Source organism: Aquarana catesbeiana, linkage group LG02 (assembly GCF_042186555.1).
Source record: "Aquarana catesbeiana isolate 2022-GZ linkage group LG02, ASM4218655v1, whole genome shotgun sequence".
Classification (NCBI taxonomy): Eukaryota; Metazoa; Chordata; class Amphibia; order Anura; family Ranidae; genus Aquarana; species Aquarana catesbeiana.
The window spans coordinates 366,774,336-366,788,498 of record NC_133325.1 but is presented as its reverse complement, the minus strand read 5'-3'; the positions used below and the strand labels follow the sequence as shown (position 1 = coordinate 366,788,498).

General features: G+C 38.6%; 1 protein-coding gene across 5 annotated transcripts in view; it reads right to left on the bottom strand.

Moving 5' to 3' along the window:
- The window catches only part of AUTS2 (activator of transcription and developmental regulator AUTS2), a 2,093,484-nt gene that overhangs the window by 1,237,515 nt on the left and 841,806 nt on the right, over positions 1–14,163 (bottom strand). For all 5 annotated transcript variants that reach the window (XM_073615089.1, XM_073615088.1, XM_073615087.1 and 2 more), the window contains one exon: positions 13,128–13,163. In XM_073615089.1, the coding sequence (XP_073471190.1) occupies positions 13,128–13,163 (36 nt within the window). The remainder of the gene's footprint in view (positions 1–13,127; positions 13,164–14,163) is intronic.

The window sequence follows — 14,163 nt, the reverse complement described above, 5'->3', positions numbered from 1 at the left end:
CATGTCTTGGTAGGTTTGCAGTTGTGCCATACTCTTTCCATTTTCAGATGATGGATTGAACAGTGCTCTGTGAGATGTTCATAGCTTGAGATATTTTTACAACCTAACCCTTATTTAGACTTCTCCACAACTTTATCTCTGACTTGTCTGGTGTGTTCTCTGGCCTTTATGATGCTGTTTGTTCACTAAGGTTCTCTAACAAACTGAGGGCTTCACAGAACAGCTGTATTTATACTGAGATTAAATTACACACAGGTGGACTCTATTTACTAATTAGGTGACTTCTGAAGACAATTGGTTCGAGATTTTAGTTAGGGTTATCAGAGTAAAGGGAGCTGAATACAAATGTATGCCATACTTTTCATATGTTTATTTGTAAAAAAAAAACTTTGAAAACAATTTATCATTTTCCTTCCACTTCACAATTATGTGCCACATTGTGTTAGTCTATCACATAAAATCCCATGAAATACATTTACTTTTTTTGTAACATGACAAAATATTGAAAATTTCAAGGGGTACGAATACTTTTACAAGGCACTGTACATGAAATACATTTTTTTTATAATTTTGCTTTGACATGCACCTTAAGCAATGAACAATGTATTCTAGCTAAGTTAAAGTGTTTTTATGACAGAAAGAAACATTATCTCCCACATTCAAAACGTTAAATGTAGGCTGTGTTTGGGTGTCCTTAATAACCATACATACTCTGTGCTACATACTTTAGTCATGACTGAGTGGAACATCCCAGTACAAATTCCAACTCCTCTGTGTTTTGGCAGCATTGTTAAGTCTGTCATTCATACCAAAAGTCCTTTGTATAAGTGTTGTAGGAATGTAATGTATATGCTTTTCTTACATTTATTTACAGAGCGATTACAATGAAGTATGATAAAAAAGAATCAGTTTTTAAAGTTTTTAAAGTTTTAATAGTTTTATTAAAGTAAAATATCCTGAAACACAAACAGTTGTTTAAGGAATAAGATAATGTAGTCCTCAAACACTGTAATTGTGCTTAAAGTGACTCTCTTGGAAAATTAAATTTAAACTTAAACTGGAAAATTAAACACTTCTTGGAATAGCAATTTCCCGGTTTACAGCTCACTCAGTGGATCATCCCACCAACCTCCATGTCATTCTGTGTCCAGCAGTAATGTGCAGGTCAGTTGAAAAAACTACTGAGTGCAGGGATGGAGACAGAAGATCCTGAAGCGTAAATTTATCAACAGAGCTGTGAGATAGATTTCTCTTCTTTTACAGGGAGAGTTTTTTGTTCAATTGAGTTTTTATGACAGATTCACTTTAGGCAATATAACCCAACCTAATTTAGCCTAATCTGAGTTCTTGGATTTATTTATTTTTTTACAGATTTCACAGCTGAACGTAATAGGTGACTTACAGTACTAGATTCGTTACAAAAAAGTGTTGCAGCTTTGCTTGGTGATTATTTAAAGGCCCTGAGAAGATAGGCTGCATTTTATGAATAAGGTGTCACTATATATACTGAAGTGTGATTATAAGGAATATCATATTGATAAAAATAATAATTTAGTCCAAGAAACAAATGATTGACGTGTTTTTTTTTGTTTCTTAAGAACATTTTGCAATCTGGATTTGTTCTGTTTGCCACTGTCCTGAGCATTGCTAGTGATGGGAACATGTGGGGTGCCCCAGATCCTGCCACTGCAACCACCCATGACATAGCTGAGGGAAGCATGTTAGAACTGCCCCTTAATCTTACAGTTTCTAATGTTTGGTGAGTTCATAGAGGGGAGGAGGTTAATGATAATTTTAGCTTGAAATGTGTGCATTGATGTGGTTTTTGCTGTGAGTATGCACATTTTTCTGGTGGTAAACATTTTGCGTGGGGTGGGGTTTGAGCTGAGAGATATTTTTTGTTTGGCAGGGAAGGCTGTAGATAGTGGAAGGAGTTTTTTTTTCTGGGGTGGGGGGAATTGAGCTCTGGAGGTTAAAAAATTTGACATAGGGTGGTATATGTGAGGTATTTTGTATTGTGGAGTGGTTAAATAAGTGTGGGTGGGGTGGAGCATACTTGAACTTTGTACTATGTTACAAATGCATGAATGCTGCACTCTGTGATCTGTGTGAAGTGGTTGAACACTGCACTCTGTATGCCGGAATTTACGAAACATACAAATTGCAGCATTCAGAAATATGTAATGTACAATGTATGTTGGGACGTGGGGTGGAAATGGACCTAATTGGGGTGGCTATTGAGGCAATTTACATTTAGAATACCTGTGTGTCTGTGAAGATAACACAAATCCAGTAATGTATCATTAAAGACTGACCTGGTACCCCCTGTGACATTCCCAATAAAAAAAAAAAAATACAGAAGGGGACTTAAGGATTTTTGTTTCTAGTAATGGATTCCCTTGGCAAGCTGTGCAGTAAGAAAAATGTGTGCTTTTGCTGTCTTCATAGCTGTTTTAGCAACCCCTAGAGCTTCTGGGTGACCCAGCCAGCACTTAATTTTACTCTAATGTAGTCTTCCTCAGGCCTCCCAATGTATAACCACAATGGCAGCTCTCCTGTTACCTGTACATGATTTATATATGCTTTATGTTAGGATCAATGACAGTAGGGGGATGGCTCTGCACTATGTACTATGTACATTGCATACCCTAATTCCTGTAATCTGTACACTGCATACTGGACTGCATGTTATGCACTCCTGTCTCATGCACCCTGTGCATTACATACTCATGACTCCTGCAGTCTGTGTTGTATGTACTCCTGGCCCGTACACTCTATGCCTTGTATACTCTATGCTTTGTATACTACTGTGTGTTATATATTCATGAACCCTGTAGTCTGCATATAAAATACTTTAGACTCTTGCCCTCTGTGCACTACTTATGCCTGACCCCTGCACCTTATTTATTATTTACTTATGACTGCTGCACTCTGTGTTACATACTTATGACCCCCTGTACTCTGACCTGTATTCTGTGTGTTACATACTATTGACTAAGACCCTCTGCTCCATGCTCTTCCAGCAGCTGCTCTTCTGGGTTGTATTCTAAAAACTGGGCTTGAAGCATTTAGGGTTGCCATAAGGGTATGATTTGGTCATTGGCAGCCTGTCCATACGGAACACAGGGGAACCAGCCCCCCTAATCCATGCTGGATGCATGGATTTCAATGGGTTTTTTTTTAAAGAACATGATTAGAGCCTGGGGCTATAATGGGCTTAAAAAAAGGGTGGGCTCGGGGCACGGAGCACTGCGCCTTGAGCCCGCCCAGTTGTGTGACAATAGTTAATATTCGTTATTGTCTTCCTGATTCTTCTCCCGGCCAATTAGGAAGTGGGTCCTAAGACCCAATTGGCCAGGGACTGTTCAGCCCGGAGGAGAATCAACAGTCCCAGAGTGAGGAGTAGCTGGCGCGAGGAGCAGAAGCCCTACCCCGGATCCTTGTCATATGCCTCCTAAGGTAAAGAGGCCTCTGATCGCCATCTTCCCTTCCATCTCTCGCAGGGGGGTTGGCGTTGGTGTGCCCCCGCCCCCCAAAATATTGAGCACCAGCCGCCAATGGATTTGGTGAATATACCACAGGTTTGGCTTCCAACAAGGCTTTTTTTCCTGATGTGTGACTTGCAATTTGATGTCTAGCGATCTGATAATTGGTGGGGTAATGACTAAGAAGAAATGGATAATACAAAGCTCTACAGAATAAATAAAGTAGGAGCTAGAAAGTCCTTGCACTGTAGATAATGCAGGAAAAGCAGGACATCAGTAGAACAGTGAGCAGTACAGTGAGAACATCACCAAAGCTTGCTCAAAATTTCATGAGAGTAACAATCCTCAGAGAGCAGAGTGTAGAGGGACATGCCTAAGGTGATGTCATATTGCAGATATGCTACTATGGGACTACAGGAATAACAGTGCTTAGCCACAATCATACATCAAGTAGTTATTTTTTAAAAAGGGTAGAGTTTTTAGGGCACTACTTAGCCACTATTAACTTTTCTAGATGTTCTCTGTAAGATAGTTAATCTTTACTTTTTGATTATGGGTACACTTTGAACTCTGGACTTGCCATGTGCCTTCCTGTTACTCCATATTGGAAAAACCCCTGCAACATAAAAAAAATTATAGTTACCTTTTATTCATGTTTTTTGGTCTGATCGGGTGATGTCACATGTCCACTTCACCCTCTTCTTACTCCAGGGTTAGACAGGTCCTTAATACTGCAGCAAGAGTCACTGTGTAATGACTAAGGCCCCTTTTGTGCACAGCTTGTTTCATCAGTTCAGTCACATTTTTTCAAAGATAAAACTGATGAAGTTTGCATCTATCAGTTTGTCATCCGTTTTTCATCCATTTTTACATAAGTTTTTTTACATCCACCAGCTAGAGTCCTTAACCACTTGAGTCCCAGAGCCATTTTTTTATGCAAAAACAGACTGTCCATTTCCATCTGTTTTTCGTCTAATCTGTTTTTAATAGAAGAAAAACAGGGCTTTGATCTGTTCCAAAAAATGTATGTTGATGGAAACAGATGTATCATGTAGATGATCAACCATTTACATCCTTTTTTCCATAGAGATGCATTGACATCTGTTTTTCATCCGTCAACTGAGGGAGGAAAAATGGACAAATGAAAGGGGGCTTATGCCCTGTACACAATCCAAAAATCAGATGACAGATCATCCTACTTTTTTTGAAAGCAATATTTTTTACCTGATTTTCTGATAAGATGTATGGGCCTTTAGAGGATGAAATCTTGATGCTCTGGTGCTCTGGATGAACATAAAGTAGGTTGAAAGTGCAGCTCCCAGGGGGTGAGTGAGTAAAGCTGCTTTTTTTATATTTCGAAGGAGCTGGGAGCTGCATTACAGTGGTTATAAAGGTAAAAAAGAGTTTTACCTTAATGTATTCTCAACATTAAGGAGAAAAACTGTCAAATGCCCCCCCAAACACTGCAGCAGTTTTTCTCTCCTTCTCTCTCTTCCCATTGGCACCTGCTACTGTCAGCCAAAAATTGTGGGGAGGGAGCAGAGGGATGGGGCAGAGTCACGCTATGTGTGTCTATAGATGCACACAGCCTGGCTTGGGATTGAACCTGCTCATCTGCATCCATAGAAATCAGTTTGCTATGGGGCAGATGAAGAAGAGGAGGAGCCGACAGCACTGGTAGGGGATCCCAGGAGGAGATTTAGCACCGCTTTATCCAAAACCATTGCACAAATCAGGTAAGTATGACATGTTTTGTTTTCGTGTTTATTACATGTGTATGTGTGAGTGTGGATAAACTGGGGTTTAATGATAACCCTAAGAGGAGGATTTACTAAAACTGGAGAGTGCAAGATCTTGTGCAGTTCTGCATAGAAACCAATCAGCTTCCAGGTTTGATTGGCAAAGCTTAACTGAACAAGCTGAAGTTAGAAGATGACTGGCTACCATGTACAGCTGCACCAGATTCTGAGTGCTCCAGTTTTGGTAAAATCCCCCCCCATAATGTCTCGGAGTAGAGATTCCTATGGTGTCATAAACCTTATTTGGTTTTATCAAAATGTATATAATCCTAATATGAAAAGAAACTTAATTAAAAGGAAATAAAAAATTCCACATACTGTTTTACAATGATGTGGCAAGAATAACATACAAATAATACAAGCACTAAAAGGATTTCTCAAACCAAAAAACTCTGCAGACCAGTATGTGAATTTGCTGCTTTCTACCAAATGCATTGAATTACACAAATTTGATTAAATGCTTTAAATTATACTTGTCAAGAGCTTAACTTTCATGTACCCTTGAGGAATATAATAATATTCAACATTATTCAGTTTCTTTCTCCTCTGTTCTTAGTAAATGAGCTTAGATTATAAGTACAAGCCATAAATAGTTTCTTCCCACACTAAGTGATCTCAAAGTCTATGGGTAATAGCATAAACAAGGATGTATAATCAGTGTTTTGCCATATTGTGGGATAATGCAATAATCATATTTATTGCTAACACATGTCAAAGTAAATTGTTATAAAAGAATTCTCTCATTGTCTATGCCACAGAAGACATCTGGTGTATATTTATTTTGTGTAAGTTAATAAGGCTCTGGGCCTGCCTAAATAAGTGAAGCAATTTTCTGAATAATTTTTCCAATGTACAGTCCAAAATGTCCACATGGTTGATATTTACCAAGAAGATATGTTTCAAGACATCTCAGACATCTAGACATCTTAAAGTAAAGCTATGCCCACGCTATGCTACGCTTAATTACTTTCAAACAATATAGAAATTATGCTACCATTGTTTTTATTTTCTTTGGATAGACTGACTGTACTAGTAGTAAACATCTTAGCCTGACAAGCAGTAAACAGACTTTGAGGTCCCTTTACAAGTGCTTGGCAAAGATGGCTATTGAACCAATTGTGCTCTGAACAATTGAGTTACTCATGTTATGTGGATGAACTTAAGAAAAAGGTCAAAAATGTGGTTCCATTTTATCATGTTTATACCAACCACTGACCAAAAGAGTAATGCCCTGTACACACGACCAGTTTTCCCGTCGAAATAAACTCTGAAGGTTCTTCCGACGGAGTTCTGACGGAATTCCGCTGAGACTGTCTTGCGTACACATGATCACACCAAAGTCCGACCGTCAAGAACGCTGTGATGTACAACACGACGGGACTAGAAAAAGTTCAATAGCCAGTAGCCAATAGCTTCCATCTTGTACTTGCTTCAGAGCATGCGTCGTTTTTGGTATGTCGGAACAGCATACAGACAAGCGGTTTTCCCAATAGGAATTGGTTCTGTCGGAAATATTTAGAACATGTTCTCTTTCTAGGTCCCTCAGAATTTTCGACATAAAAAGTCTGAAGAGGCATACACATGATCGGAATATACGATGAAAAGCTCCTGTCTGACTTTTTCTGTCATACATTCCACTCGTGTGTACGGGGCATAAGTGAGATTAGGGGCATACGGCCATTCACAAAAACACATACTTTTTCTTACTAATAATAATTTTTTTCTAGTACATAAGCCCAAGTGCTCCCCCATCATCCTTATTGCTGTTATACTGTTCTGTTGTATGAGATCTTATATAGCTCCCATTTTTAATTTTTATTTATTATTTTTTATTTTTATTTTTTAAAATAACTTAAAAAAAAAAAACTCTTTATTTCGATGTATACAAACAACTTCCTAATTATTTACTACCTTCTTTGGTATTTTTAATACAAATTGTCCTCTTCCCCCTTTTAATTAATTAAGGCTTCTTTGCAGATCAGCTATTATTGTCTATTGTGGTTTATTTTTTGTCTGTGGACAGGGATATTCAGCTTTTAGTTGTATGTTTCTGATGTTTCATACCATTACTATTTACCATCTCCTATTCACTTCCTCTTTTCCTTTCATGCCCCGCCCATGTTTCAGCCCACATCCTGTTTAGATAGTATAAGCCATATGTGTGTACACTTGTAGTCATAGGTTGAAAAAGGAACCAATCAGACATTTCGAAACGCGTCCCCTACTGATGACTATTTCCAGTTTGCGGTCCATGCTGGTTCTCGTCTCTCATTGCTGATGTCACTTCCGGGATCTCCGTCCATCACAGGCCTGTTTTATGCTAACCGTTCAACAGCTTACCGTGATTTCCATGGTCACGGATCCTTCACTGGGGCAAATAAATAGCTTTTAATCCTGCACTTAGAGGCACCTCTCTTTTTTGTCTGCAAAAACACATACTGCCTAGGATAAGGAAGAAGTCAAGTGATTGGAGCATGGGATTGGTGTGAACACACAACAAATATGAACTTAGAAAAAACAAACACAAGAGGACGCCTCCATCTAGTTGTAGCAATTTATTTAAAAAAAGCATAAACGACAATAAAAATGCACTCACTAGATAAGAGTAGATCAAGGCTTGTCATAGACCCATATAGACCTCCATACTATTACCATGAGGCTGCAGAGCTCAGCAGGTATGTGGCTAGTTGAAAAAGAGTTGTGGATGGGAGTGCAGCTGTCACGCTTTAGGCTGGGACATAAGCATCAGCAGCTTACAGATTTGGCAAGATGGCTGCGGTTCCAAACAGCACCTCTCTTGGCTGGGTGATGACAGGAAGTGGAAAGGATGTGGGCCAAAAACTCTGCTTCAACTAGCCACATGCCTGCTGAGCTCTGCAGCCTCACAGTGATCCTATGGAATTCTACAATATATGGGTCTATGACCAGTCTTGATCTACCTTAATCTAGTGAGTACATTTTTATTGTCTTTTATGCTTTTTTTAATAAATCGCTACACCTAGATGGAGGCTCCCTCTTATATGTACGTTAGGATCTCAAGACCTAATTTGAGAGGCACTGCATCCATTTTACCTGGTGCTCCCTATCACCCCCTGGCCCTCTAATGTGCCCTGTTTAATGACGGTTGAGTTCCAGTCAGCGCAATATCTTATTATTTTTCTTTGGTAACAAATATGAACTTACATAGTTCAGTTTCTATCACAGAAGATCTCCATGATGACATAAAATGGTGACATTACTGGGTATTTCCTAGTGAAGTATAATAGCACTAGAGACTGAATAAAAAATTATTTTACAGTAATTTCACTAATAGTAAAATATTAACAGAACAACATTGCATTGAATTTGCTTTCAGAGCCTCAGTTAGTGTATTTAAAGCAAAAAATAAATAAGTAAATAAAAAATATCTCTTACAAGACTTAAAATACATAAACAATTATTAAAATGTCCCTCTGAAGGTAAAAATAACTAGTCAATAGTGTTTATACCCTTGTATGTCCTAGGCAGCAAGGCAGCATTCATACAGTTCTGAGATGTCAATATAATATATGGAGTTGTGTGTGGCAAAGCCACACCCATGCCACTGCTCTCATATTTCTGCCTTGCTGGCACTGCAGGAATTTAAACCATATGACACAAGGAATTTTTTATTGCCCCTTTTATAACATATGGGTCAATTACCTAAAGAATAGCTTTTCTTTTCCTAACCTTCATATTACATAATCACAATGCTCTTCCCCAATCCTCCCTGTTCCACACAGAAGTTCTTAAATTCTGAGACAGTGACCACATCAGTTCACAAGAGAAAATAATACATATTTTACAGGGAGCAACCTTTCTTCCAAAAAGAAACATTCATAGTGTTCTATTACAATGGGGCATCACCACATTCTTAACGTTTCTTTTTGACAAAGTACTAGTAATGTTGTACCCACTGTTAACACATTTCTTCATCAGAGGAGCAGTTTACTGTAGGAGGTGTGTGTGTGTGTGTGGGGGGGGGTTCACTGAAGAGGTCTAAGGGTGTCCCCAGGCAGTACATGGGTAACAAGGAGTATCACATTTCCATAATAAAGTGTTTGCTTGTGAGTTAGATTACTTTTTGTGCTTGTTGGGTGTTTAATACCATCAATATGCTGTATATAGCAACAAGAAAGTAATAATGTCCACAAAATGCAGCTTCCTGTGATGATGTACTCAAGATGCTGCACTGCTTTTAAATTCAGATTTTGGTTGCCACTCTCCTGTATGCTTTACCTGCTTACATTACAGTCAAATGAAAAAATGTGTCAACGAGATTGCTACCACTCACTGCTGCCACTGTTGATTCACAAGCCTCCAGCTTGCCACTCTGCACCTGGCCACGCCAGGTCCTTCCCAAATCTGGTTGGCTATACAAACTGATTTTTTTCACGCTATGAGCGCATTATTCTGCCCTTGTTCTCACCTTTGCATCCACAATACTGGATAACAACAAGTGAAAAATAGATTATGAACCAGACAAGGCATGATTATAATGCTATTTGACTGTCTCTGTGTTCTGCCTGTAATTACACTACAGGGCATTTTTAATGTTTTATTTCCTTAATAAGTTCTCGGTTTGAAAATAGAACATATTTATAATGTTTAGAAGTGGTGAAAATATTGAGACTCTCCAGGAGTTGGGACTTTTTCCAAGTTACCAACCTCAGTTCGGTATCATGGAAAAGAGTAACAGATGGCATTTCTTATGTTCACCAAGCTTCTGAAATAGGAATGTATGAAAATGACACTGATTACTCTTGCATACACACACAGCCTGCTCTGTTTCGCTACTTTGAATTTTGTGAACATAATGTTGGTTTAAAGATTCATGTAATTGCATGTTATGCTCATCATGAAATAAGAGATAATTAATATCTGATATGAATGTAATATAAACGCTATAATGGATTACTCCTGTGTGAACACACATCAGTTATCAAAAAGATAGAAAAACGATACAATAATTTATTCTGCAGCAAAGTGCACATTTACATTGAGCATGAAGTCACAGCTGTTGGTGAAGTTGGTATGAATTAGGCTTGAGACAGCCATACAAGAGTGCTGTAGATGAGATGGAATGTGGAGGTTATTTCAGAAAATAGGCAAGTAATTGTATTATCATTTAAATACATGTATTACCAATAAAGATTAACTTCATTTACAATACCACCCAATAAAATTTCCAAGATTTGACTTCAATAAGCTAAAATCTGTATTTTTGCTAGTGTTTACTTTATAATATACCATAATTGCTCTTTTGCCAGATTACTAAAAAAAAAATGATAGTTGGTTTTTTGTCTTTTTTTTTTTATCCAAACCAAAAAGTGCTGAGCTCTCCATGCTTGCCAGCTGAATAGACTGTTAATTAGAGGTAGTTTATTGTTATTGTTTTTACCCGGAAGTGATACATTTTAGTTTAGGCATTGTTGATGTATAGTCTTAAAATATGTCTCGTCATTATAGTTTTAGACATTTAGAGTTTGGAAATACATAAAGTGTATGGTTTGTTTCATTTCCTTGTGTTCAAGATAGCATGTCTCCCTATGCTAAAGTGCATCTTGCTAAAATTTTTGCCTCTGCTTACAGCTTGAGGCCCCTTTCACACTGGGGCGGGGTGGCATCGGCGGCAAAGTGCCGCTATTTTTAGTGGCGCGTTACTGTTGCATTTGTGGAGGTATTCAGCCGCTAGCGGGGCACTTTTAACCTCCGCTAGCAGCCAAAAAAGGGTTAAAACCACCCGCAAAGCGCTGCTGTAGCAGCGCTTTGCCGGTGGTATAGCCGCGCTGCCCCATTGATTTCAATGGGCAGAAGTAGTAGAGGAGAGGTATACACACTGCTCCTTCACCGCTCCAAAGATGCTGCTAGCAGGACCTTTTTTAGCATCCTGCCAGCGCACTGCTCCAGTGTGAAAGCCCGAAGGCTTTCACACTGGAGACACGGGAGCAGCTCTTTCAGGGTGCTTCCAGCCTCCAGCATTTCTAATCCAATATTACCTGCTGATAAAAAGGGGGGAAAGCTTTTTTCCATCAGTATGGGGTCGCAAAGTTGCTTAGTGATTATATTATCTGTCTTGTAGCACTGAAATCCTTAGCTCAACAACACTATCTGAATGGAGCTTGCATGTTCTCCCTGTGCTTGCGTCGGTTTCCTTTAGGTACACTGGTTTCCTTCCACACTCCAAGGACACGCTAGGGGATTAATTGGCCCTAGTATGTACATATATGTATGCATGTGAGATAGGGACCATAGACTGCAAGCTCTAACAAGCAGGGCCCTCTGATTCCTTCTGTATTGTATTGTAACTGTACTGTCTGCCTCAGGTTGTAAAGCGCTGTGTTACATATATGTCTATAAAAAAAAAAGACAAAATGGCTCAGCCCAGACTTTGCAGGTTGAGGACATTGTCCAGTGCTAGTAATAGCATGAGCTATTACCCAGCAAAAAGACATTGGGGGTTACTTACGAAAGGCAAATCCACTTTGCACTGCAAGTGCACTTGAAAGTGCAGTCGCTGTAAATCTGAGGGGTAGATCTGAAATGAGGGGAAGCTCTGCTGATTTTATCATCCAATAATGTGCAAGCTAAAATGCTGTTTTTTAGTTTCCTTGCATGTCCCCCTTGGATTTACAGCGACTGCACTTCCAAGTGTACTTGTAGTGCAAAGTGGATTTGCCTTTCGTAAATAACCCCCATTGTGTCAGGTAGTGAAGTTATTGTTAGCGAAGCATGCCAGAGCTGTCTGACACTAAGGGGTCGGTCTATTTATAAAAAAAAAAAAAAATAGGACATTAGCACAGCCAATCCTAATAATCCTCTTCATGTATCTAATATAGGTTTATTTAATGGCCACAGGAAATCAGGAATTCAGGAAAATACAGTATCATGGCCACTAGATGGAGATAATAATCATAGGAAATAAACATATTAGACACATTACAGGGATTTTTTTTTCTGGTGGCTGTACAATGCTGAGACATTCAAACAGCAAGTTTTTAAATATTGTAGTTTTTTTTTCCCTAACACACAGTTACTTTTAGGCTGTCAGTTAGTTCTTAGCAATAGCAAACATGCATCCTCACAAAAGTCATGTTTTCTATACCAAACTGTGTATGAAAGGGGTTTTGAAGACACTTCTTTCTATTGATACTTACAAATTAGTGTCTTCCAACTCAAGTTTACAGCACACATTCATGTGTGAGCAACAAAACCATTTACAAAGTTTTTCTTGGTCTAAATTAGTATATTAACATTTTAGGAGTTTAAGAGTTGAAGCATACAATGACAAACAAATATATTAAATAAATTGTATTTTTAGCAAACACATATGCTTATAAAAAGGTGCACTCAAATGATGTGTGTATGTATCATTACATTTAAATAATATTCTAGGTGTACAGTAAGTTTAAAAATGAAAACTTGAAAAATGTTTTTGTTTATTAGTGTCTTACACCATGCTCAAATCAGTATGTTGGAACATACACAAGCTTACCTGCTGAGAATAGACACTGGAACTTTCAGACTTAAGATGAAAAAGGTTCAGTGAGATGAAAGGTTACTTACATGGAACAAGACGTGTAGCACAATAAAACACTTCAATGAGACATGAAGGAACATTGCTTTTACATTTGTTATCCGAATACTTAGGAATTCCACATTTTTAACACAGCACATACAACAATATATCAGTCGGTTCCTATCTATAACGAGGAAGAACATGACATTTTCACCTTACACATCCTGATTATCTTGAACTGTTCTGACACAATACAAATGCAATATCATCAGTCACTCTTAGTATGCTGCTAAAAGTTGCACTTACAAAGTAGCCAGTTCCCAGGCTGGAGGCAGCTGAGCTCTGCAATAAAAAAACAGAACAGAAAAATAAAGTGGAAAATTAGTGTTGTGTTTTTAACACGTTCCAATCTGCACAGCTCATTACCAGCACTTTCCATATTATTTCATCACCATATCACAGCACCGACATGTTGGTCCTTGTCAGTCGCTACTGGAACAAGGAAAACGTTGCTTAATTCCCCTTCCCTCACATCCCCTCCTTCTTTAAATCTCTTAGCGGTTTGGGGATGGCAACGTGTTATGTACTGAATTCCAGGCTTCTGCTGTGGCTGTAATTGCCAATTTATTTGACAGGCAGCTGGGTAATGATGGCATTTCGCCCTGCACTGAGACTAAGCAGACACTCATCAAACTGCCTCCCTGACTTGCTGACATTCACTGCCCTGATCCCAAGTTACTGTGTATTGTGGCCACAAAGTGGCAAGAGGGAGAAAAGAACAGACTAACTTCAAACAGGCAAATCCTACAGGGCTTGGATGACTTTTTCAGTGTGTGACCTGCTTGCCAATTGATTCCCGGGGGTCAGAGGAAAATGAGGCATGTTGTAAACATAATTAGTAGTCTGAGATGTGAAGAACGTGTAGGCACAGCCAGGAAACTAAAACATCAGGCAGCCGCAGACTCTAAAATTACCAAACTTTGAGCTACCTCATCATCTACAATAAGATCACAATATTTTTCTATGGCAAATTTATAATCAAAAGAGACAGTCTTTAATATAATGAAATACATGCCTTTTTTATTGTTTTACTATATTCATGATTTTGCGAATTGTTTAACAGTGAATCACATAAGTACACATATTATCAACTCGGGCAATTCATATTCTTGCAATGAAAAATGCATGAACAGAGGTTACCTTCACTAAAACCTCACATTAATAAATCCAAAGATTTAGTCAGGTAAATTTGTATGCAAATCTCAACCTCTCCCATTAATGGTGAGCTTATACCCCACCACCTCCTGGCGCTACTATGAGCCATTTAATATGGTTGGTGGCA